This window comes from Pelophylax lessonae (assembly GCF_965119305.1).
Source record: "Pelophylax lessonae genome assembly, chromosome: 6".
NCBI lineage: Eukaryota > Metazoa > Chordata > Amphibia > Anura > Ranidae > Pelophylax > Pelophylax lessonae.
The window spans coordinates 91,728,749-91,756,292 of NC_138773.1; the positions used below are offsets into that span (position 1 = coordinate 91,728,749).

The window sequence follows — 27,544 nt, forward strand, 5'->3', positions numbered from 1 at the left end:
TCTTTAATCCATGTTAATTTTCATCTCAGAATGGATTGCACAAATTTGTATTTTACAACTGATTTTCCTGAAAATGTTGGAAAGCATTCTAACAATTAATAATGTTTTTTTTTAAAATGTATTTTGTTTATAGATCAGGGAGAGGTACTGATGTCTGCCTGAAAGTAAGGAGAAAATTGGGGCTTGCTTGTAGAGCTGGTGGACTTCTGCTCAGATGGAGAATACTGCGAGGTTGGCACTCAGCTGCCAGGTTTTGCAAATAATTTCCCTGTTGGCTCTTATGATGGGAAGTGCACACTGTAATGGTATGTAGCAGTTTTCAATGTTCTCTTTTTTTGTAGCTGGGTAATCAAGCACAAGGTTCTGTATTACTATAAAATGTATTTTTAACTTTAAATAGTAATTTGTTAGCAATAGATATAGTCATTTAGTTATTTTAAATTGTGTGTAAGCCCATATTGGAAAAAGAAAGATCACTTTTTTGTAGTAAATTTATTAGCTACCCTTTTTTAAAAAAAAAGTTTCTGGTTACATCTATGACATAGATTTATTAAATGGCAGGGTTTTCGCATGCTGTTGTACCATCATCCTCACTATTTTGGCAAATATATATTTACAGATTGTTGGGACAGTAAAGGTACACAAATTCTAGTCTAATAAAATCAGTCATGTATTATTTCTGTATATTGAATAAAAATCATCTAGATAAAAAACACAGATGCATTATACACACACAGGTTGAACTCACCTACACAGGTTGAATCACCTACACAGGTTGAACTGGATTGACTATTGTCTTTATTCAACCTCACCTACTATGTAATTATAAGGCTGATAATATCAGTCACAGGAAATAGATTACATACAATCTACCACATACACTAAATTACCAAAAGTATTGTGACGCCTGCCTTTACACGCACATGAACTTGAATGGCATCCCAGTCTTAGTCCGTAAGGTTGAATATTGAGTTGGCCCACCTTTAGCAGCTATAACAGCTTCAACTCTTCTGGGAAGGCTGTCCACAAGGTCTAGTATTGTGTGTCTATGGGAATGTTTGACCATTCTTCCAGAAGCTCATTTGTTAGGTCAGGCACTGATGTGGACAAGAAGGCCTGCCTCCACTCTAATTTATCGCAAAGGTGTTCTATCAGGTTGAGGTCAGGACTCTGGGCAGGCCAGCCAAGTTCCTCCACCCCAAACTCGCTCATGCATGTCTTTATAGACCTTGCTTTGTGCACTGGTCCAAATAATTTGGTGGAGGGGGGATTATGGTGTGGGGTTGTTTTTTAGGGGTTGAGCTTGGCCCCTTAGTTCCAGTGAAGGGAACTCTTAAGGCGTCAGCATTAGGGTTGAGCGGACACCTAGATGTCCGTGTTCGACGGGTTCGGCCGAACTTTAAAAAAAAGTCCGGGTCCGTGTCCCGGACTTTTACCGAACTTTTCCCGGACACCGAACCCCATTGAAGTCAATGGGGACCCGAACTTTAAGGCACTAAAATGGCTCTAAAACACCAATGGAAAGGGCTAGAGTGCTGCAAATGGCAGCAAAACGTAGTTAAGAGCATGGCAAGTGCTCTGCAAACAAATGTGGATAGGGAAATAACTTAAAACAAAAAAAAAAAACAGAAAAATAAAACAATGTTCTTCATCTCTGAAGGACGAGGCCCATATGGAGTAGGAGGGAGGTTGAGGTGGTGGTGGATGTGGCGGTGTCATAGGCGTGCGCACAGGGTGTGCCTGGTGTACCTGGGCACACCCTAATCACCTAGGGCACATAGCATTATCGCTCTGTTTGCCAGTGAGGAGATGGGAAAGATCTCCCTCGCACCTGCTCTGCTCTATTTCTCTTTGCCAGCAGGGAGAGTAATGTATCGGGGCCATGTACATGTAGGCAAACACATGCATGTGTATTTCAACTTTGGGGTGCACACCCTAATGCAATAGGCTGCGCACACCTATGGGCGGTGTAGGTGGAAGCGGCGGTGGAGGAGGACCAGGGCCGGATTAAGAGCATCATGGTCTTGGTGCTGAGGATTTTGAAGGGCCTTAAGGGCCGTGCCTTGGCATGCACCCAGAGGAGGAAGGGTGCAGCCATGCATGCCTAATTCAACATGGGATGCTGTCTCTGAAGCCCATAAACACATCCATGCATCGGCAACTGTCCCTCCTTGTCCGGCCTTCGCGCTGTGTGGGGAGGTTCTGAGGGTGCTGCCTGGGGAAGCGAGCATAGAAGCCAGACTTCTGTGTTTACAAGTGACAGAAGAGCGGTCACAGTGAATATGGCCAACCCGGGGCCTATATAAAAGGTAGGGGCCTGCATGGAGCTGCAGCTCCAATAGCCCCTACGTTAATCTGGCCCTGAGGAGGAGGACGAGGTAGCCAACACTGCTTCTTTTCACAAATTTTAAATGAGGGTACACCCCAAAAGAGTGAGAAAGAGCAAAAATGGAACAATGGCTGGGTAAGGTCGGTATCCATTGCTATTCTGCACAAGGTACGGAAAAGTCCCGTGGGATCCATGCCTGGTTCATTTTAATGAACGTGAGCTTGTCCACATTGTCTCTGGACAGGCGGCTGCGCTTGTCTGTTATAACACCCCCAGCCGTGCTAAATACCCGTTCAGATAATACACTGGCTGCAGGGCACGCCAGCACCTCCAAGGCGTAAAGGGCAAGCTCAGGCCATGTGCCCAATTTGGAGACCCAGAAGTTGAAGGGGGCAGACCCCTCATTCACTACATGTAGGCGTGTGCACACATACTGCTCCACCATGTTGGTAAAATGCTGCCTCCAGCTAAGACGTTCCATCTGAGCTGCTGGTGCTGCTGTTTGTTGTGGCGTGCTGACAAAGCTTTTCCACATTTCGGCCATGCTAACCCTGCCTTCTGAGGTGCTGGCGGTGCCCTGGTTGAGTTGGCGACCTCCTCCTCCTCCTCCTCCTCTGCCTTGTGCTTCCACTGTGGCCCCGCTGTCAGATGGGAATGCCAGCAGCATCGCGTCTACCAGCGTGCGCTTGTACTCGCGCATCTTGCGATCGCGCTCCAGTGAGTGAAGGACGGTACGTTGTCCTTGTAACGGGGATCCAGCAGCGTGGCCACCCAGTAATCAGGACAAGTTAGAATGTGGGCAACTCGGCGGTCGTTGTGGAGACACTGCAGCATGTAATCGCTCATGTGTGCCAGGCTGCCCAGAGGCGACGAAAGGCTGTCCTCTGTGGGAGGTGTATCGTCCGTGTCCTCTGTATCCCCCCAGCCACGCACCAGTGATGGCCATGAGCTGGCCTGGGTGCCACCCTGCTGTGAACATGGTTCCATCTCCTCCTCCAGCTCCTCCTCCTCCTCATCCTCCTCCAGAACTGTGCCCCTGCTGGACAATTGTGTCCCTGGCGTTTGTGTGTGCAGGAACCCACCCTCGGAGCCCCTTGCGAATGACTGCCCTGAAAGCCTTGGAAATGTTACCTCTTCATCCTCCTCCTCCTCCTCATCCTGTGCCACATCCTCTTCCATCATCGCCCGAATTGTTTTTTCAAGGAGGCATAAAAGTGGGATAGTTAAGCTGAGAACGGCGTCATCGGCACTAGCCATGTTGGTGGAGTACTCAAAACAGCGCAACAAGGCACACAGGTCTCGCATGGAGGCCCAGTTATTGGTGGTGAAGTGGTGCTGTTCCGCAGAGCGACTCACGCGTGCGTGCTGCAGCTGAAACTCCACTATGACCTGCTGCTGCTCGCACAGTCTTTCCAGCATGTGCAAGGTGGAGTTCCACCTTGTGGGCACGTCACATATGAGGCGGTGAGCGGGAAGGCCGAAGTGCAGCTGCTGCTGCAGCGCTGACAGGCGAGCAGCAGCAGGGTGAGAACGCCGAAAGTGTGCACAGACGGCCCGCACTTTCTGCAGCAGCTCTGACATATCGGGGTAGTTTTTAAGGAACCTCTGCACCACCAAATTCAGCACATGCGCCAGGCAAGGGATGTGCGTCAAACCGGCTAGGCCCAGAGCTGCTATGAGATTTCTCCCGTTATCGCACACCACCAGGCCGGGCTTGAGGCTCGCTGGCAGCAACCACTCATTTGTCTGCTGTTCCATGCTCCTCCACAACTCCTGCGCGGTGTGTGGTTTGTCCCCCAAACAGGCAAGTTGTAAAACTGCCTGCTGTCGTTTACCCCTGGCCGTGCTGAAGTTGGTGGTGAAGGTGTTACGCTGTCCGGATGAGGAGGCGGTAGAGGATGAGGAAGCGGAGTAGGAGGAGTTAGGAACAGGAGGCAAACTGAAGCACCCTGCAATCCTCGGTGGTGGAAGGACATGCGCCAAATTGCTATCCGCCTCAGGCCCATCCACCACTGCATTTACCCAGTGTGCCGTTAGGGAGATATAACGCCCCTGACCGTGCTTACTGGTCCACGTATCGGTAGTTAGGTGGACCTTGGCACAGATGGCGTTGCGCAGTGCACACCTGATTTTTTCCCCCACTTGGTTGTGCAGGGAAGGGATGGCTTGCCTGGAAAAGTAGTGGCGGCTGGGCACGACGTACTGTGGGACAGCCACCGACGTAAGGTTTTTAAAACTGTGCGTCTCCCCCAGACGGAATGACAGCATTTCAAAGGCCAATAATTTTGAAATGCTGGCATTCAGGGCCAGGGATCGCGGGTGGGTAGGGGGGTACTTCCTCTTCCTCTCAAGTGTTTGGGAGATGGAAAGCTGAACGCTTCCACGGGACATTGTGGAGATGGTTGTTGGTGACCCAGGTGGTGGTGTTGCTGACAGATCGTCTGTTTGCGGGGTGGCAGGTGCCGGTATCACTACAGATGTGGCTGGAGCGGCCGAGACTGCAGCAGAAGAGGAAGCAGGATGAGCCAGAGACGTTTCTTGGTTTTGAAGGTGTGTACTCCACTGCAGCTCGTGCTTTGCACTTAGATGCCTGATCATGCAGGTTGTGCTCAGGTTGAGAAGGTTTATGCCTCGCTTCAAGCTCTGATTGCACAGGGTGCAAACCACTCGTGTCCTGTCATCAGCACATTTTCTAAAGAACTTCCACGCTAGAGAACTCCTTTGAGCTGACTTTGGTGCGCTCGTTCCCTTGCTGCGTTGGGCAGTAGCGGGCGTAGTGTCTAGGGCACGGCCGCTCCGCTTCTGCACCCTGCTCCCTCTTCTGCTGTGCTGGTGGCTCTGTGCGACCACCGCCTCTTCCTCCAAACTACTCAGGTCACCTGCATGACGTTCATTCCATGTGGGGTCGAGGACCTCATCGTCCTCCACATCATCTTCCACCCAGTCTTCACCCCTGCCCTCCTTGTCGGTCTCCACAATGCTGAACGCCGCAGCAGTTGGCACCTGCGTTTCGTCATCATCGGAGACGTGCTGCGATGATCCTTGCATGTACTCATCTTGAGAAATAAGTGGTTGGGCATCGCTGCACTCAATCTCTTCCACTTCTGGGGCAGGGCTAGGTGGATGGCCCTGGGAAACCCTGCTGACAGAGTCATCAAAAAGAAGAAGAGACTGCTGTATGGCTTGGGGCTCAGACTGCTTGCCTGATTTGCAAGGGGGTGAGGTGAAAGACGGTTGGACATCGGCTGCAGGTGCCAACTGTGACCTTTCTGCAGTAGACTGGGTGGGAGACAATGTGAAGGAACTGGAGGCACTGTCAGCAGCAAACCAATCTACTATCGCCTCCACTTGTTCTGGCCTCATCACTTCTAGGGGCGTATGATGCCCTACCAAATACTGATGCAGGTTCTGTCGCCTACTCACACTTGAGGAAGGTGTTTCACTTGTGCGTGTAGCTGGCACAGATCGACCACGTCCTCTCCTTGCAACAGGAGCTCTAGCAGCAGCACCACCACGACCCAGACCACGGCCCCTATTTGACGCTCTCCTCATATTTCTGAAATTTAAGATCTTGCCCTGGAAAGGTCTTTATTGAATAGCGGAACAAAAGAACAACAGTATCGCACGGGTGTATCTCACAGTCAAATATGCAAACTATGCCGCAATTTAATGTTTTTTACACCAAAAGGGTGTGTATTGAATAGCGGAATAGGATAAAAAACTGTGTATCTCACACGTACAAACACAGACTAGGCCCGATTAAATTTTTTCCTACCCTAAAGGGAGGATGAGGAAGAGGAGTATGGAACAGGCAGCACCCTCAAATCTTCAGAAGTATGAGATGAACCCCAAAAACTTGGAAAGGTGGATCTCACACGTACCGACACAGACTATTCCGCAATTTAATTGAGCCCCAAAGGTTTTTATTGAATAGCGGAATAGGAAATATGATCAAAAAAAAGTGTATGTTTTTCACACGTACAGAAGCACACTAGGCCCCAATTACTATTGTTTGTACACCTAAAAGGATGGATGAGGAGGAGGAGGAGTATAGAACAGGCAGCACCCTCAAAGCTTCAGAAGTATGAGATGAACCCCAAAAACTTGGAAAGGTGGATCTCACACGTACAGACACAGACTATTCCGCAATTTAATTGAGCCCCAAAGGTTTTTATTGAATAGCGGAATAGGAAATATGATCAAAAAAAAGTGTATGTTTTTCACACGTACAGAAGCACACTAGGCCCCAATTACTATTGTTTGTACACCTAAAAGGATGGATGAGGAGGAGGAGGAGTATAGAACAGGCAGCACCCTCAAAGCTTCAGAAGTATGAGATGAACCCCAAAAACTTGGAAAGGTGGATCTCAAACGTACAGACACAGACTATTCCGCAATTTAATTGAGCCCCAAAGGTTTTTATTGAATAGCGGAATAGGAAATATGATCAAAAAAAAGTGTATGTTTTTCACACGTACAGAAGCACACTAGGCCCCAATTACTATTGTTTGTACACCTAAAAGGATGGATGAGGAGGAGGAGGAGGTGGAGTATAGAACAGGCAGCAACCTCAAAGCTTCAGAAGTATGAGATGAACCCCAAAAACTTGGAAAGGTGGATCTCACACGTACCGACACAGACTATTCCGCAATTTAATTGAGCCCCAAAGGTTTTTATTGAATAGCGGAATAGGAAATATGATCAAAAAAAAGTGTATGTTTTTCACACGTACAGAAGCACACTAGGCCCCAATTACTATTGTTTGTACACCTAAAAGGATGGATGAGGAAGAGGAGGAGGAGGAGTATAGAACAGGCAGCACCCTCAAAGCTTCAGAAGTATGAGATGAACCCCAAAAACTTGGAAAGGTGGATCTCACACGTACCGACACAGACTATTCCGCAATTTAATTGAGCCCCAAAGGTTTTTATTGAATAGCGGAATAGGAAATATGATCAAAAAAAAGTGTATGTTTTTCACACGTACAGAAGCACACTAGGCCCAAATTACTATTGTTTGTACACCTAAAAGGATGGATGAGGAGGAGGAGGAGGAGGAGTATAGAACAGGCAGCACCCTCAAAGCTTCAGAAGTATGAGATGAACCCCAAAAACTTGGAAAGGTGGATCTCACACGTACAGACACAGACTATTCCGCAATTTAATTGAGCCCCAAAGGTTTTTATTGAATAGCGGAATAGGAAATATGATCAAAAAAAAGTGTATGTTTTTCACACGTACAGAAGCACACTAGGCCCCAATTACTATTGTTTGTACACCTAAAAGGATGGATGAGGAGGAGGAGGAGTATAGAACAGGCAGCACCCTCAAAGCTTCAGAAGTATGAGATGAACCCCAAAAACTTGGAAAGGTGGATCTCACACGTACCGACACAGACTATTCCGCAATTTAATTGAGCCCCAAAGGTTTTTATTGAATAGCGGAATAGGAAATATGATCAAAAAAAAGTGTATGTTTTTCACACGTACAGAAGCACACTAGGCCCCAATTACTATTGTTTGTACACCTAAAAGGATGGATGAGGAGGAGGAGGAGTATAGAACAGGCAGCACCCTCAAAGCTTCAGAAGTATGAGATGAACCCCAAAAACTTGGAAAGGTGGATCTCACACGTACAGACACAGACTATTCCGCAATTTAATTGAGCCCCAAAGGTTTTTATTGAATAGCGGAATAGGAAATATGATCAAAAAAAAGTGTATGTTTTTCACACGTACAGAAGCACACTAGGCCCCAATTACTATTGTTTGTACACCTAAAAGGATGGATGAGGAGGAGGAGGAGGTGGAGTATAGAACAGGCAGCAACCTCAAAGCTTCAGAAGTATGAGATGAACCCCAAAAACTTGGAAAGGTGGATCTCACACGTACCGACACAGACTATTCCGCAATTTAATTGAGCCCCAAAGGTTTTTATTGAATAGCGGAATAGGAAATATGATCAAAAAAAGTGTATGTTTTTCACACGTACAGAAGCACACTAGGCCCCAATTACTATTGTTTGTACACCTAAAAGGATGGATGAGGAAGAGGAGGAGGAGGAGTATAGAACAGGCAGCACCCTCAAAGCTTCAGAAGTATGAGATGAACCCCAAAAACTTGGAAAGGTGGATCTCACACGTACCGACACAGACTATTCCGCAATTTAATTGAGCCCCAAAGGTTTTTATTGAATAGCGGAATAGGAAATATGATCAAAAAAAAGTGTATGTTTTTCACACGTACAGAAGCACACTAGGCCCAAATTACTATTGTTTGTACACCTAAAAGGATGGATGAGGAGGAGGAGGAGGAGGAGTATAGAACAGGCAGCACCCTCAAAGCTTCAGAAGTATGAGATGAACCCCAAAAACTTGGAAAGGTGGATCTCACACGTACAGACACAGACTATTCCGCAATTTAATTGAGCCCCAAAGGTTTTTATTGAATAGCGGAATAGGAAATATGATCAAAATAAAGTGTATGTTTTTCACACGTACAGAAGCACACTAGGCCCCAATTACTATTGTTTGTACACCTAAAAGGATGGATGAGGAAGAGGAGGAGGAGGAGTATAGAACAGGCAGCACCCTCAAAGCTTCAGAAGTATGAGATGAACCCCAAAAACTTGGAAAGGTGGATCTCACACGTACCGACACAGACTATTCCGCAATTTAATTGAGCCCCAAAGGTTTTTATTGAATAGTGGAATAGGAAATATGATCAAAAAAAGGTGTATGTTTTTCACACGTACAGAAGCACACTAGGCCCCAATTACTATTGTTTGTACACCTAAAAGGATGGATGAGGAGGAGGCGGAGGAGGAGTATAGAACAGGCAGCACCCTCAAAGCTTCAGAAGTATGAGATGAACCCCAAAAACTTGGAAAGGTGGATCTCACACGTACAGACACAGACTATTCCGCAATTTAATTGAGCCCCAAAGGTTTTTATTGACTAGCGGAATAGGAAATATGATAAAAAAAAAGTGTATGTTTTTCACACGTACAGAAGCACACTAGGCCCCAATTACTATTGTTTGTACACCTAAAAGGATGGATGAGGAGGAGGAGGAGTATAGAACAGGCAACACCCTCAAAGCTTCAGAAGTATGAGATGAACCCCAAAAACTTGGAAAGGTGGATCTCACACGTACAGACACAGACTATTCCGCAATTTAATTGAGCCCCAAAGGTTTTTATTGAATAGCGGAATAGGAAATATGATCAAAAAAAAGTGTATGTTTTTCACACGTACAGAAGCACACTAGGCCCAAATTACTATTGTTTGTACACCTAAAAGGATGGATGAGGAGGAGGAGGAGGAGGAGTATAGAACAGGCAGCACCCTCAAAGCTTCAGAAGTATGAGATGAACCCCAAAAACTTGGAAAGGTGGATCTCACACGTACAGACACAGACTATTCCGCAATTTAATTGAGCCCCAAAGGTTTTTATTGAATAGCGGAATAGGAAATATGATCAAAAAAAAGTGTATGTTTTTCACACGTACAGAAGCACACTAGGCCCCAATTACTATTGTTTGTACACCTAAAAGGATGGATGAGGAGGAGGAGGAGTATAGAACAGGCAGCACCCTCAAAGCTTCAGAAGTATGAGATGAACCCCAAAAACTTGGAAAGGTGGATCTCACACGTACCGACACAGACTATTCCGCAATTTAATTGAGCCCCAAAGGTTTTTATTGAATAGCGGAATAGGAAATATGATCAAAAAAAAGTGTATGTTTTTCACACGTACAGAAGCACACTAGGCCCCAATTACTATTGTTTGTACACCTAAAAGGATGGATGAGGAAGAGGAGGAGGAGGAGTATAGAACAGGCAGAACCCTCAAAGCTTCAGAAGTATGAGATGAACCCCAAAAACTTGGAAAGGTGGATCTCACACGTACCGACACAGACTATTCCGCAATTTAATTGAGCCCCAAAGGTTTTTATTGAATAGCGGAATAGGAAATATGATCAAAATAAAGTGTATGTTTTTCACACGTACAGAAGCACACTAGGCCCCAATTACTATTGTTTGTACACCTAAAAGGATGGATGAGGAAGAGGAGGAGGAGGAGTATAGAACAGGCAGCACCCTCAAAGCTTCAGAAGTATGAGATGAACCCCAAAAACTTGGAAAGGTGGATCTCACACGTACCGACACAGACTATTCCGCAATTTAATTGAGCCCCAAAGGTTTTTATTGAATAGTGGAATAGGAAATATGATCAAAAAAAGGTGTATGTTTTTCACACGTACAGAAGCACACTAGGCCCCAATTACTATTGTTTGTACACCTAAAAGGATGGATGAGGAGGAGGCGGAGGAGGAGTATAGAACAGGCAGCACCCTCAAAGCTTCAGAAGTATGAGATGAACCCCAAAAACTTGGAAAGGTGGATCTCACACGTACAGACACAGACTATTCCGCAATTTAATTGAGCCCCAAAGGTTTTTATTGAATAGCGGAATAGGAAATATGATCAAAAAAAAGTGTATGTTTTTCACACGTACAGAAGCACACTAGGCCCCAATTACTATTGTTTGTACACCTAAAAGGATGGATGAGGAAGAGGAGGAGGAGGAGTATAGAACAGGCAGCACCCTCAAAGCTTCAGAAGTATGAGATGAACCCCAAAAACTTGGAAAGGTGGATCTCACACGTACCGACACAGACTATTCCTCAATTTAATTTAGCCCCAAAGGTTTTTATTGAATAGCGGAATAGGAAATATGATCAAAAAAAAGTGTATGTTTTTCACACGTACAGAAGCACACTAGGCCCCAATTACTATTGTTTGTACACCTAAAAGGATGGATGAGGAGGAGGAGGAGTATAGAACAGGCAGCACCCTCAAAGCTTCAGAAGTATGAGATGAACCCCAAAAACTTGGAAAGGTGGATCTCACACGTACCGACACAGACTATTCCGCAATTTAATTGAGCCCCAAAGGTTTTTAATGAATAGCGGAATAGGAAATATGATCAAAAAAAAGTGTATGTTTTTCACACGTACAGAAGCACACTAGGCCCCAATTACTATTGTTTGTACACCTAAAAGGATGGATGAGGAGGAGGAGGAGGAGGAGTATAGAACAGGCAGCACCCTCAAAGCTTCAGAAGTATGAGATGAACCCCAAAAACTTGGAAAGGTGGATCTCACACGTACCGACACAGACTATTCCGCAATTTAATTGAGCCCCAAAGGTTTTTATTGAATAGCGGAATAGGAAATATGATCAAAAAAAAGTGTATGTTTTTCACACGTACAGAAGCACACTAGGCCCCAATTACTATTGTTTGTACACCTAAAAGGATGGATGAGGAAGAGGAGGAGGAGGAGTATAGAACAGGCAGAACCCTCAAAGCTTCAGAAGTATGAGATGAACCCCAAAAACTTGGAAAGGTGGATCTCACACGTACCGACACAGACTATTCCGCAATTTAATTGAGCCCCAAAGGTTTTTATTGAATAGCGGAATAGGAAATATGATCAAAAAAAAGTGTATGTTTTTCACACGTACAGAAGCACACTAGGCCCCAATTACTATTGTTTGTACACCTAAAAGGATGGATGAGGAAGAGGAGGAGGAGGAGTATAGAACAGGCAGCACCCTCAAAGCTTCAGAAGTATGAGATGAACCCCAAAAACTTGGAAAGGTGGATCTCACACGTACCGACACAGACTATTCCGCAATTTAATTGAGCCCCAAAGGTTTTTATTGAATAGCGGAATAGGAAATATGATCAAAAAAAAGTGTATGTTTTTCACACGTACAGAAGCACACTAGGCCCCAATTACTATTGTTTGTACACCTAAAAGGATGGATGAGGAGGAGGAGGAGGAGGAGTATAGAACAGGCAGCACCCTCAAAGCTTCAGAAGTATGAGATGAACCCCAAAAACTTGGAAAGGTGGATCTCACACGTACAGACACAGACTATTCCGCAATTTAATTGAGCCCCAAAGGTTTTTATTGAATAGCGGAATAGGAAATATGATCAAAAAAAAGTGTATGTTTTTCACACGTACAGAAGCACACTAGGCCCCAATTACTATTGTTTGTACACCTAAAAGGATGGATGAGGAAGAGGAGGAGTATAGAACAGGCAGCACCCTCAAAGCTTCAGAAGTATGAGATGAACCCCAAAAACTTGGAAAGGTGGATCTCACACGTACCGACACAGACTATTCCGCAATTTAATTGAGCCCCAAAGGTTTTTATTGAATAACGGAATAGGAAATATGATCAAAAAAAGTGTATGTTTTTCACACGTACAGAAGCACACTAGGCCCCAATTACTATTGTTTGTACACCTAAAAGGATGGATGAGGAGGAGGAGTATAGAACAGGCAGCACCCTCAAAGCTTCAGAAGTATGAGATTGTGTTCACTGTACCCCACAAAGATTGTGTTCACTGTACCCCACAAAGATTGTGTTCACTGTACCCCACAAAGGTTTTGTTCACTGCACCCCACAAAGGTTTTGTTCACTGCACCCCACAAAGATTGTGTTCACTGTACCCCACAAAGGTTTTGTTCACTGCACCCCACAAAGATTGTGTTCACTGTACCCCACAAAGATTGTGTTCACTGCACCCCAAAAGGATTGTCTTCTCTGCACCCCACAAAGATTGTGTTCACTGTACCCCACAAAGGTTTTGTTCACTGTACCCCACAAAGATTGTGTTCACTGCACTCCAAAAGGATTGTCTTCACTGCACCCCACAAAGATTGTGTTCACTGTACCCCACAAAGGTTTTGTTCACTGCACCTCACAAAGATTGTGTTCACTGTACCCCACAAAGGTTTTGTTCACTGCACCCCACAAAGATTGTGTTCACTGTACCCCCCAAAGATTTTGTTCACTGCACCCCACAAGGATTGTCTTCACTGCACCCCACAAGGATTGCCTTCACTGCACCCCACAAAGATTGTGTTCACTGTACCCCACAAAGATTTTGTTCACTGCACCCCACAAAGATTGTGTTCACTGTACCCCACAAAGATTTTGTTCACTGCACTCCAAAAGGATTGTCTTCACTGCACCCCACAAAGATTGTGTTCACTGTACCCCACAAAGGTTTTGTTCACTGCACCCCACAAAGATTGTGTTCACTGTACCCCACAAAGGTTTTGTTCACTGCACCCCACAAAGATTGTGTTCACTGTACCCCACAAAGATTGTGTTCACTGTACCCCACAAAGGTTTTGTTCACTGCACCCCACAAAGATTGTGTTCACTGCACCCCACAAAGGTTGTGTTCACTGCACCCCACAAAGGTTTTGTTCACTGCACCCCACAAAGATTGTGTTCACTGCACCCCACAAAGATTGTGTTCACTGTACCCCACAAAGGTTTTGTTCACTGCACCCCACAAAGATTGTGTTCACTGTACCCCACAAAGATTGTGTTCACTGCACTCCAAAAGGATTGTCTTCACTGCACCCCACAAAGATTGTGTTCACTGTACCCCACAAAGGTTTTGTTCACTGCACCCCACAAAGATTGTGTTCACTGTACCCCACAAAGGTTTTGTTCACTGTACCCCACAAAGATTGTGTTCACTGTACCCCCCAAAGATTTTGTTCACTGCACCCCACAAGGATTGTCTTCACTGCACCCCACAAGGATTGTCTTCACTGCACCCCACAAAGATTTTGTTCACTGTACCCCACAAAGATTTTGTTCACTGTACCCCACAAAGATTTTGTTCACTGCACCCCACAAAGATTGTGTTCACTGTACCCCACAAAGATTTTGTTCACTGCACTCCAAAAGGATTGTCTTCACTGCACCCCACAAAGATTGTGTTCACTGTACCCCACAAAGGTTTTGTTCACTGCACCCCACAAAGATTGTGTTCACTGTACCCCACAAAGATTGTGTTCACTGTACCCCACAAAGGTTTTGTTCACTGCACCCCACAAAGATTGTGTTCACTGTACCCCACAAAGGTTGTGTTCACTGCACCCCACAAAGATTGTGTTCACTGTACCCCACAAAGATTGTGTTCACTGTACCCCACAAAGGTTTTGTTCACTGCACCCCACAAAGATTGTGTTCACTGCACCCCACAAAGGTTGTGTTCACTGCACCCCACAAAGGTTTTGTTCACTGCACCCCACAAAGATTGTGTTCACTGCACCCCACAAAGATTGTGTTCACTGTACCCCACAAAGGTTTTGTTCACTGCACCCCACAAAGATTGTGTTCACTGTACCCCACAAAGATTGTGTTCACTGCACTCCAAAAGGATTGTCTTCACTGCACCCCACAAAGATTGTGTTCACTGTACCCCACAAAGGTTTTGTTCACTGCACCCCACAAAGATTGTGTTCACTGTACCCCACAAAGGTTTTGTTCACTGCACCCCACAAAGATTGTGTTCACTGTACCCCCCAAAGATTTTGTTCACTGCACCCCACAAGGATTGTCTTCACTGCACCCCACAAGGATTGTCTTCACTGCACCCCACAAAGATTTTGTTCACTGTACCCCACAAAGATTTTGTTCACTGTACCCCACAAAGATTTTGTTCACTGCACCCCACAAAGATTGTGTTCACTGTACCCCACAAAGATTTTGTTCACTGCACTCCAAAAGGATTGTCTTCACTGCACCCCACAAAGATTGTGTTCACTGTACCCCACAAAGGTTTTGTTCACTGCACCCCACAAAGATTGTGTTCACTGTACCCCACAAAGATTGTGTTCACTGTACCCCACAAAGGTTTTGTTCACTGCACCCCACAAAGATTGTGTTCACTGTACCCCACAAAGGTTGTGTTCACTGCACCCCACAAAGGTTTTGTTCACTGCACCCCACAAAGATTGTGTTCACTGCACCCCACATAGATCGTGTTCACTGTACCCCACAAAGGTTTTGTTCACTGCACCCCACAAAGATTGTGTTCACTGTACCCCACAAAGATTGTGTTCACTGCACTCCAAAAGGATTGTCTTCACTGCACCCCACAAAGATTGTGTTCACTGTACCCCACAAAGGTTTTGTTCACTGCACCCCACAAAGATTGTGTTCACTGTACCCCACAAAGGTTTTGTTCACTGTACCCCACAAAGATTGTGTTCACTGTACCCCCCAAAGATTTTGTTCACTGCACCCCACAAGGATTGTCTTCACTGCACCCCACAAGGATTGTCTTCACTGCACCCCACAAAGATTGTGTTCACTGCACCCCACAAAGATTGTGTTCACTGCACCCCACAAAGGTTTTGTTCACTGCACCCCACAAAGATTGTGTTCACTGTACCCCCCCAAAGATTTTGTTCACTGCACCCCACAAGGATTGTCTTCTCTGCACCCCACAAAGATTTTGTTCACTGCACTCCAAAAGGATTGTGTTCACTGCACCCCAAAAAGATTGTGTTCACTGCAGCCCACACACAGAAAAATGGATGTGGATCACTGTCACCTGCCTATCTCCTATCCCACACCACACAGCAATATCGATTGTAGTTTGTAGAACACACTTTCCCTAAAATTCAGCAGACTCTGTCCCTAACAGGCTTGAGAAGAGATCGTAGATCAGGAGAACTAAGTGCAGACCCCACCCCACACAGCAATATCGATTGTAGTTTGTAGAACACACTGACCCTATAATTCAGCAGACTCTATCCCTAAAATGCCTACAACTCGCCCTGCCTAAACACTCCGACCTGTCCCTCAATTCTATCCGGACACAAATGGTTTTTTCCTGCCTATCTTTCCCTAATCAGCAGCCAGCACGTTGATGTGTGCTCTGTCCCTGATCTAAGCAGCATAATGACGCCGCTGCGGCTGCCTCGAACTTATAAAGACTTGGTCACATGCTTCAGACGGCCAATCACAGCTACTGAGACATTTGCAGGCATGGCTGGGATGGCTTAAGGCACACCAGTTAAACGATTGTTGATTGGCTGTTGAAAGCCCGCCATGAAAAGAGCGCCAAAGCATGCAAAACCCGGAAATAAAACGACCGAACACGGATTTTTACCCGAATATACAGTAAAGTGTCCGTGTTCGTGTAACAAAAATCCAATTATTCGGTACGAACACGAATAATACAGTCCGTGTTCGCTCAACACTAGTCAGCATACCAAGACATTTTGGACAATTTCATGCTCCTTGTGGGAACAGTTTGGGGATGGCCCCTACCTGTTCCAACATGATTGCACACCAGTGCACAAAGCAAGGTCCATAAAGACATAGATGAGCAAGTTAGGGGTAGATGAACTTGACTGGCCTGCACAGAGTCCTGACCTCAACCCAACAGAACAACTTTGGGATAAATTAGTGGGTAGACTGCGAGCCAGGTCTTCTTGCCCAACATCAGTGCCTGACCTCACATATGCGCTTCTGGAAGAATGGTCAAACATTCCGAAAGACACACTCCTAAACCTTGAAAACAGCCTTCCCAGAAGAGATGAAGCTGGTATAGCTGCAAAAGGGTGGGCTAAGTCAACATTGAACCCTACGAACTAAGACTAGGATGCCATAAAGGTCATGTGTGTGTGTGAAGGCAGGCGTCCCAATACTTTTGGTTATATAGTGTATCTAGTATTTAACAAGCTAATAACATTCCAAACTGCATGTATTGCATATTCCTTTTCTAGAAGTGTAGCAACTCTCTATACATTTCATAAAAAAGTTTACTTCTTAAGGAGAGTAAGTAGGTGGTAGGTACTGTATATAGACAGCCAGCTGCAAAAACTACACGAGTCTTGCTCCACATAGATGCCGACCCAGATAGGTATTTAGAGGCCACAAGTGATATTTCTTAATGCTCCTTCCTTAATGATAAAAATAATCTTAGTGTATTATTCTATCACATCTTCATCAACTTTTTATCTCTTATTATAAAAATGACATATCATTTACCCATTCACCCTAAATTGATGATATCTAAATTGATCCACATCTATATGTATTAGCCCATAGAAGGTAGGTTAGATTGGTTTTGGTGGTTTGATGTTAATATCGTTTTATTCATCCCAGGCCAGTGACAGCATTATAGTTCACAATGATTGGAGTGGCATCCAAAACAAGGGGAGCTTTACAAAACTTTGAAACCTTTACTAGCATGAGGTGTTCTCAAGTCATCTGAAGTGGAAATGAGGCGATGACCTTGTCATCTACCCCAGGAGTGCTAGAAAGCTGTTATCCTCCTTTTACTCTTGTGTAATTATTTTCATTTTGATGTATGTTACTACATGTGTTTATGCACAGTTTTGTACGTTTTATAAGTATTTTTTTTTCTTTTTTTTTGTATTTCATTGTGCAAAAAAATTGTGCAAAGAAACAGAATAGAATTTTCCATGGTGCAGATGTGTTAAAAATGCACAGAAAAACATCAAACATGTGTTTTTCTGCATTAGCCATTCAATGGGCATATTTAAAGCTGATCTTGAGGCAGATACAAAATATACTGATTCATAATTATTAACCATTTCCTGCCCGGCTCATAAAAGAAAGACGACTGAGCAGGAGCACTGCCATCCAGGGTGGACATCATATGCCGTCCTCCCAAGATCGAACCACACGCACACCCCACATGCCGCAACAGACATGCCGGACACAGCAGATAGCAAATCAGTGTACCAGCCGCTACCAGTACCATGTGATCGCAGTGACCAATCGCAGCAGATCACATGGCAATTGTACACAATGAATGGCTTCCATTCATTCCATTCATTGTGTACTACACAATGAATGGCTTCCATTCATTCCATTCATTGTGTACTATTGTGTTGATCTCTGTGATTGGTCACCATGATCACATGGTACAGACAGGGCCAATCACAGTGCATTTGTACCATGTGATAGATGCGGCCATAATAGTACCCACTGGATGAACAGATACCATTAAAAAAAAAACAGTTCTAATCACTGGTATAAGCAATCATAACGTGAAAAAAAAAAATGATAATTTTCCGAGCGTAGTACAGTGTCACTATATTAATACTGTACTGCTCTGATCAAAGTATGTAAAAAATTGTTATAACAAAGCAAAAAAAAATTAAAAAACATTAAAATTTTTTTTTTTTTTTTTTACATACTGTCAGCAGCCATTGTCCCTGATCACCACCACACCAATTATATGACGATGCTGTACTGCAATAGTAATAGTATGTAAAAAAAAAAAAAAAAAATTGGAAAAATTTTGCCTGGTTGGTCTACTTTCCAAAGAGGGGTCATTTGGGGGAAGTATTTGTACTGTCCTGGCATTAGTCAGTACTTCAAGATTTTCAAACATATATACCATAGTTTATGGACTATGTTACTTTCCTACAGACTAAATAATACACAAATTTATGAAGAAAGATTATTTATTTGCAAAATTGTATAACAGAAATTAAGAAAAACATTTATATTTTTCAAAATTTTTTTAGTTTATTTAGCAAAAAATAAAGAAACCCAGTGGGGATTAACCACTTTACCGCTGAGTACCGTAGTACTACTGCGGCAAAGTGGCTCTTGTAGGTCTGACGACGTAGACCTACGTCGCCAGACTCCTCCCCCTGTAGGCGCGCTCACGAAGTTTTCATTCACAGCGGGAGTCGGGCCAGGGGAGGAGCAGCGGCAATCGCCGCTGCTCTGCCCCGATCGTCGGGGAATCCAGTTTGGAGATCCGCCCGCCTGTGTAAACAGAGTGGGCGGATCTCCTCAGTGACAGGGAGTGACAGATCGGAGTGTTCAGCATAGCTGAACATCCGATCTGTCCTTGTCTCACTCAGTCACCCCCCCCCCCCACACGTCAGTAAGCACCAGGCATACATTAACCCCTCCCTCTCCAATAAAATTAACCCCTTCCCTGCCAGTGTCATTTTTACAGTAACAGTGCATATTTATAGCACTGATTACTGTAGTAATGTCACTGGTACCCCCAAAAGTGTCAAAAATGTCAGTCAAGGGTCCGATCTGTCCGCCGCAATGTCGCAGTCCCGCAAAAAAAAACGCAGATCGCCGCCATTACTCGTTAAAAAAAAAAAAACACCAAAAATGACATAAATCTTTCCCTTTGTTAGGAAACGCAATAACTTTTGCGCAAACCAATTAAAATACGCTTATTGCGATTTTTTTTACCAAACATAGGAAGCATAAAACAAATTGGCCAAAAATTTTAAAAAAATTGGTTTTTACATCTTTTTTGGGGGGAATTTCATATAAAAAAATGTTAAAAATATTGTTATTTTTTCAAAATAAACGCTATTTTTTTGTTTATAGCGCAAAAAGTAAAAATTGCACAGGTGATCAAATACCACCAAAAGAAAGCTCTGTTTGTGGGAAAAAAAGGACGTAAATTTAGTTTGGGTACGGCGTCGCATGACCGCGCATTTGTCAGTTAAAGTCGCACAGCGCCGAATCGCAAAAAGTGGCCCAGACGTAAGACAGCAAAATGCTCTAGTGGTAAAGTGGTTAAATACCACCAAAAGAAAGCTCTATTTGTATTGAAAACAAATGATAAAAATGTCATATGTGTACAGTGTTGCATGACTGAGTAATTTTCATTCAAAATGTGACAGTGCTGAAAGCTAAAAATTGGCCTGGGCAGGAAAAGGTTGAAAGTGTCCAGGATTAAAGTGGCTAACACATGATTTATTTTTTAATGCAAGCTGTGTAAATCTATACATTGGACACAGTATAAGCCTTTTACATTTCCTGTAGAGCAGAGCTCAGACTGGGGTGAAGTCAGTCAGTTGTGCTGCAGTGCATGGAGCATGCTGATAGAAGGAGAGAGCAGACAAAGATAGGCTTATCAGTTTGCTGCTTCTTTTTTCATTGTCTAATCCCAGGTTGGTGGAAGGGACAAGACCTGTAAGTCTTACTGAACCACAGCACAAATAAGTAGGTCTCCAGCCCTGGGCTGTGCTGTGTGTGTCAGGGCTGTAAATCCCAGGGCTGGATGCACAGATATATAAACCTTTTGACAGGTAAAACAATTCCCTCTATATGTATTGAATCTGTTTTCCTGGAGTTCAGTCTTAATGTGCAAAAAAACACAGCATGTCCTTAGTTTAAAAGTGCTAATCTGCAGCACATAGATGTGAACAAACAACAAAGGAATGAATAGAATTTCTACTTTAGGGGCGGGTTTGCACCAGAATGCGGTGCGGGAAAGGCGTGTTCTCTGCACATTTCCTACACCACAGTGAATGCACTGCCCTTGCGATCTGCATGCGGGTGCAAGTGTATTGTTAATGGCGCCCCAAATGCAGTGTGTTTGTGGCTACCAAATCTCACAGTACCATGTGGTTTGGTGCACTACTTTTTCCATTGTCCAGTGCATTTTGCACCCCATTTACATGTTGTGGTGTAAAATGGCATTTTCATACATTATAGTAACCCTCCAAAAAAATCAACCAATAAATAAAACAGGTAGTGAACATCCTAAGAGAAAACTGGGAAAAAAACAAGTTCTGTTTTTCTAGTCTTAGGGCTAGTTCACACCACATGCGTTCAAGTGCTTTTTGCCTGCATCCAAAATGCATAGAAAGTAGGTTACATGGTTTTCAATGGCATAGTTCACACCAGTGCATGCAGTTTCCAGCGTGTTACAGTTCCAGAAAAAAAAGTCGAACATGCTGCACTTTTCCTGCATAGAGCTGTACTGGAACGTGGTAAAACGCATAAAAAAACAGGAAAAAAGAAGAAAAGAATCGTCTGGAATGCACCCAGAAACGCATTGAAAATGCAACAAAAACGTGCAAATACGCGTATGCAGAAATGCATCCAGAACGGATCTGGAGAACATTTTTGTGGTGTGAATTAGCTCTTAACCACTTGCCGACTGCCGCACGACTATCTACGTCGGCGGTCAGCCCCTCACAGGCAAAGTGACGTAGGGCTACGTCACTAGCTTGTGAGGGTCTAGGGAGCGAGCGCGCGCCGCCGGAGGCGCGCGCCCGCGTGGTCACGGGCCCCCCCGCGCGTGGGGAGAGGGAGAATACCCCTAGGGACACACATAGCCCCTCCCTTTCAAAAAAAAGTTAACCCCTTCACTGCCAGTGTATTTTTACAGTAACAGTGCATATGTATAGCACTGATTATTGTAGAAATGTCACTGGTAACCCCAAAAGTGGCAAAAATGTCAGTCAAGGGTCCGATCTGTCCGCCGCAATGTCGCAAGTACCGCAAAAAAAAAATCGCAGATCGCCGCCATTACGCGTTAAAAAAAAAACAACAAAAATGACAAAAATCTTTCCCTTTGTTAGTAAACGCAATAACTTGTGCGCAAACCAATCAAAATACGCTTTTTGCGATTTTTTTTACCAAACATATGTAGCATAAAACAAATTGTCCGAAAATGTTAAAAAATTTTGATTTTTACATTTTTTTGGAGGGGAATTTCATATAAAAAATTAGAAAAATATTGCTATTTTTGCAAAATTTACGCTCTTTTTTTGTTTATAGCGTGTGATCAAAAAATCGCACAGGTGATCAAATACCACCAAAAGAAAGCTCTGTTTGTGGGAAAAAAAGAACGCCAAATTCATTTAGATACAGCGTCGCACGACCGCGCAATTGTCCGTTAAAGTCACACAGTGCCGAATCGCAAAATACCCCCTGGTCAGGAAGGGGGTAAAATCTTTCGGGGCTTAAGTGGTTAAAGGAGTTATAAAGTCAGGAAGGTTTTTATCTTAATGCATTCTATTTTTTTCCCCAAGCCACTCGTTCGCAATATCCCTGTGGGACAGTATTTGCGTGCACATGGCAACTGTACAGATAATACTGATTTTGAGATAGAGGCAGCTGTCCTAGGGGACAAATTTGTATGACGTGGTTACAAAAAAAGATGGTTAGCCAATGCTTATCACAGAGCAAGAGATAGTAATAAGGACTCTTTAATAAGAAAAACATAAGACAAGAAAGCAATACATCTACTACACAATTAAGCCTACAATATACCAATTTGGAATCTAAAGTTAAAAATATTTGCTCCTCTCACTGGCACCTCCTTTTGGATGATGAGGCTACCAACAAATTTGTATCTAAATATCCCAAATTTGTGTATAGGAAGGCTGCCTCTCTTGGGGATTTATTAATTCATAGTGACATCAGTAGTCACAGGGGTATGAAGCAATGGGGTGCTTGTGATTTCTGCATATTAATGATGGAGTGTGATTCTCACTCTTTCAAGTGGAAGTGGTAGAATTGCAATTGTAATAATCCAGGGTTATCTATGTTCTAACTTGTGTATGAGTTGCTTACTACACAGGCAAAACGATTCCTACGGTTCATAGAAGGTTACAAGTTCACCTGTATGAGATTTCCACATATCACTTAAAGGCACCAGTTGCAAGACAGTATGTTTAACTCACAATAGGGATAAGTAGATCAATGAAATGTTGGGTATTGGAAGTGGTGAAACCAAGCCCCAGCGGGGGCAATTTTGATCAAACCATACTCCAAAGTGAAACTAGATGGATTTGAGAGTTGGAGGCTACTAAATCCCTGGGTTTGAATGACAACTTGTCATTTATGACCTTTTTGAAATAACTATAAAATTTGTCCTACCATATAATTCATTTTCTCTCCCCTGTGTATTAGACACTATAACTGTAGTGCGCACACTATCTCACAAAAGTAAGTACACCCCTCACATTTTTGTAAATATTTTATTATATCTTTTTATGTTAAAACGCCTGAAGAAATGGCACTTTGCTACAGTGTAAAGTAGTGAATGTACAGCTTGTATAACAGTGTACATTTACTGTCCCCTAAAAAGAACTCAACACAGCCATTATTGTCTAAACCGCTGGCAACAAAAGTGAGTACACTACTAATTACAAAAGTCCAAATTGGGCGCAATTAGCCATATTCCCTCCCCGATGTCATGTGACTCATTAGTGTTACAAGGTCTCAGGTGTAAATGGGGAGCAGGTGTGTTAAATTTGGTGTTATTGCTCTCACTCTCTCATACTGGTCACTGGAAGTTTAACATGGCACCTAATGGCAAAGAACTCTCTGAGGATCAGAGAAAAAAAAATTGTTGCTCTACACGAAGATGGCCTAGGCTATAAGAAGATTGCCAAGACCCTGAAACTGAGTTGCAGCATGGTGGCCAAGACCATACAGTGGTTTAACAGGTCAGGTTCCACTCAGAACAGGCCTCGCTAAAGCAGTTGAGTGCACATGCTCAGCGTCATATCCAGAGGTTGACCATATGCCACACACTGCATCAAATTGGTCTGCATGGCTGTCGTCCCAGAAGGAAGCCTCTTCTAATGATGGTGCACAAGAAAGACCACAAACAGTTTGCTGAAGACAAGCAGACTAAGGACATGGATTACTGGAACCATGTCCTGTGGTCTGATGAAACCAAGATAATTTAATTTGGTTCAGATTGTGTTCAGCGTGTGGCAGCAACTGGGTGAGGAGTACAAAGACAAGTGCATCTTGCCTACAGTCAAGCCTGGTGGTGGGAGTGTCATGGTCTGGGGCTACATGAGTGTTGCCGGCACTGGGGAGTTAGAGTTCATTGAGGGAACCATGAATGCCAACATGTACTGTGACATACTAAATCAGAGCATGATCCCCTCCCTTTGGAGACTGGGCCCAGGGTAGTATTCCAACATGAAAATGACCCCAAACACACCTCCAAGACTACCACTGCCTTGCTAAAGAAGCTAAAGGGTAAAGGTGATGGACTGGCCAAGCATGTTTCCAGACCTAAACCCTATTGAGCATCCGTGGGGCATCCTCAAAGGGAAGGTGGAGAAGCGCAAGGTCTCTAACATCCATCGGCTCTGTGATGTCATCATGGAGGAGTCGAAGAGGACTCCAGTGGCAACCTGTAAGGCTCCATGCACACAGGGCGTCATAAAAACGAGCTCCAAAGCTGTTTCTTGACGCCGGGAAAAAGCAGCTGTAAAAACGTGCTTTCGGTAGCTTTTTCCATTTGCGTTATTGCACGTTTTGCCATGTCGCTTTTAGCAGCGTTTTTTTCTGCCTCCATTCAAAACCAATGGTTCCCTATGGGAGCCTATTGATTTGAATGGAAGTCGCACCGCAAGTCGGACCCTTATCCGAGCACGCAGCCCGGCAGGTAAGGAAAGGGGAGGGGATGAGCGAGCGCCCCCCCCCCCCCCCTGGACCATACCAGGCCACACGCCCTCAACATGAGGGGGTGTGGGTGCTTTGGGGCAGGGGGGGCTCTGCACCCCCCCCACCTCAAAGCACCTTGCCCCCATGTTGATGAGGACAAGGGCCTCATCCCCACAACCCTGGCCGGTGGTTGTGGGCGTCTGCGGGCAGGGGGCTCATCGGAATCTGGAAGCCCCCTTTAACAAGGGGGCCCCCCAGATCCCGGACCCCCTCCCTATGTGAATGGCTATGGGGTACACTGTACCCCTACCCGTTCACCCCATAAAAGGCAGTGTGTGTAAATAATGACAGGAGACGTTTTGAAAAGTTTATTAAAAATCTTCATCCGGTCTTCTCCGCTCCAGTCTTCTCCTCTCCGCACATCTGCCCTCCGCTCTTCTGCTCTTTTGCTCTTCTGCTCTTTTGCCTCCTCTGGTCTTCTTCTTCTTCTTCCTCTTCCTCTTCCTCCAATCCTCCTCCGACGCTGTCACCGGTGATTATGCCGGTCTCCGGTCTCTGCAGCTTATTATATAGTCATTAGGGGCGGGACCTCCCAGTGACGTCATTGGGAGGCCCCGCCCCCTTATGGCATCTTCGGTGACATAAGGGGGCGGGCCTCCAGATGACGTCACTGGAGGCCCCGCCCCTAATGACTATATAATAAGCTGCAGAGCCCGGAGATCGGCATAATCACCGGTGACAGCGTCGGAGGAGGACCTGAGGTAGAGGAAGAAGAGGGTTGTAGGGATGAGGCCCTTGTCCTCATCAACATGGGGCAAGGTGCTTTGAGGTGGGGGGTGCAGAGCCCCCCCTGCCCCAAAGCACCCACACCCCCCATGTTGAGGGCGTGTGGCCTGGTATGGTCCAGGGGGGGTGGGGCCGGTCGCTTGTCCCCTCACCTTTCCTTGCCTGCCGGGCTGCGTGCTCGGATAAGGGTCTGGTATGGATTTCGGGGGGGACCCCACGCTGTTTTTTCGGCGTGGGGCTACCCTCAAATTCCATACTAGACCCGAAGGGCCTGGGGGGGGAACCCCACACCGTTTTTTTCCCCATTTTGGCGTGGAGTTCCCCCTCAAGATTCTCACAGCACAAGTCGCGCCGCAAGTCGGATCATCCTGATCCCACTTGCGGTGCGACTTCCATTCAAATAATTAGGCTCCCATAGGGAACCATTGATTTTGAATGAAAGAAAAAAAACGAATAACGTGGCTTAACGCACATTAAGCAACGTTATTCAGCCTTTAGCAGCATCAGACGTTTTTACAGCTTGACGCTGCAGCTCCAGAACGCACAGTTCCTGGGTTTTTTTTGGAGCTGTAAAACGCCTATGCCACTTGGAGCTCCTAAAAGCTCTATGTGTGCATGAGGCCATAGAATAACATGGATGGGCGTTCTGCAGCTTCAAAAAAAAACGTCTGACACTGCTAACAGCAGCTTCAAAAACGTCCAGTGTGCATGAGGCCTAAAGCTCTGGTGAACTCCATGCAGGCCCGTCGCGTCAAGGCAGGCAAAACAAGCAATTGCTTGGGGCCCCGAGCTGGCCTGGGGCCCCAAGACCCAAGACACAGACTGACATTATCCCAAAAACCCAAAACACAAACGCTGCGGCCGCAAACTGTGCCTCACACACACACAGGCTGGCCTCACAACACACAGGCGGTCTGAGACAGGCCGGCGGGCGGGTGCACAGCAGAGGAGCGGCAAGACGTCACGCAGTGCCGGCTCGCTAGGGGGAGAGTGCGCTGCGGCCCGCATCTGCGCAGTGTGCACCAGCCCCGCCCCAGCCTAAGCGGCCTAAAGCGCGCACGGGAGTGGCGCCACCCCACCAGGCCCGCGAACTTCGCCAGAGAGAGGCACACCACGAGTCATCACATCCTCCTCACACACGTGGACCGGACCAGGCCAGCGACAGGTATGATCACACTGACAGTCTGTCACTCCATTTTTTCGTGCAAAAATTGGACCAATTGTCCAAATGGGAACAATACCTACCTGTTAACAGACAGCTGGATAGTCCCATAGCATAAGGCACTTGAGATCAATTCATCTCTCTACACTTTTCCAGACCATGTAGCCACTTCCCCATTTGACTTGCTTAATTACATATACAGTGAGAAGCTACTGGATTTGTACAGTAATTTAAGCATTGCTTTGCGTCTACTCCTGACTCTGCCTGTGTCAGTGGCCTCTGGTGAGAGGAGCTTTTCAGCTTTGAAGCTGATAAAAAATTACATGAGGTCCACCATCGGCCAAGAAAGGCTCACAGGACTGGCACTTATGTCAATTGAGCGTGATGTTCGCCAGTCTTTGGACATGGAGGACATTGTGATTGCAGAAAACAAGGCTCGCAAACAACAGTTTTAGATAATTTTCACATGTTTGTGAGAACTGAAAAATGTTAATGTGTGTAAGTATGTTAGATTTAGTTATTGTGCACTTTTTAATGTATATTTGATTTTATGGTACAGTGGTGTTTTTTGCAAATGTTCAATTGTTGAAAATGTTCAAATTTCAAATATTTTTTCAAGCAGTATTTGCACTGTACTCATTTTTTATTTATATAAAGTGTGGGTGAACTTAAACTGTATGGCTATGCTGTGGTTCCTGTAGGCTTTGCATGTGTGCGGGGGGGGGGGGGGGGGTTTGGGGGCTCCATGTCCATTGTCCATTTTGCTTGAGGCCCCCAAATTCCTTCAAACGGCCCTGACTCCATGCCCAAGAGGGTTAAGGCAGTGCTGGAAAATAATGGTGGCCACACTAAGTATTGACACTTTGGGCCCAATTTGAACATTTTCACTTAGGGGTGTACTCACTTTAATTGCCAGCGGTTTAGACATTAATGGCTGTGTTTATTACTCTTAGAGTATGGTTCCTGCGCTATCTTGGAAAGGATCAGCTAATCACTCTAATGCTGCATATACTGTACATTAACTGATACCAGATGAAAAAGTTTAAAGTACTGAATACAGCACTGATGAGTTTTTAGTTTTTTGTCTAGCAACACCTGAAGCGCAATACAACCCCCTATATATGAATTAATGACTGTGTGTTGAGTTATTTTGAGGGGACAGCAAATTTACACTGTTATACAAGCTGTACACTCACTACTTTACATTGTAGCAAAG

The 27,544-nt window shown here is 45.0% G+C and overlaps 1 protein-coding gene across 1 annotated transcript in view; it reads left to right on the top strand.

Moving 5' to 3' along the window:
* Positions 1-214: 214 nt before the first annotated feature.
* Positions 215-27,544, top strand: part of LOC309558634 (interleukin-4 receptor subunit alpha-like) — a gene marked incomplete at both ends in the record, with an annotated part of 136,146 nt that continues 108,816 nt past the window's right edge. Inside the window, one exon of the mRNA XM_082261700.1 lies at positions 215-305. Within this exon, the coding sequence (XP_082117826.1) occupies positions 215-305 (91 nt within the window). The remainder of the gene's footprint in view (positions 306-27,544) is intronic.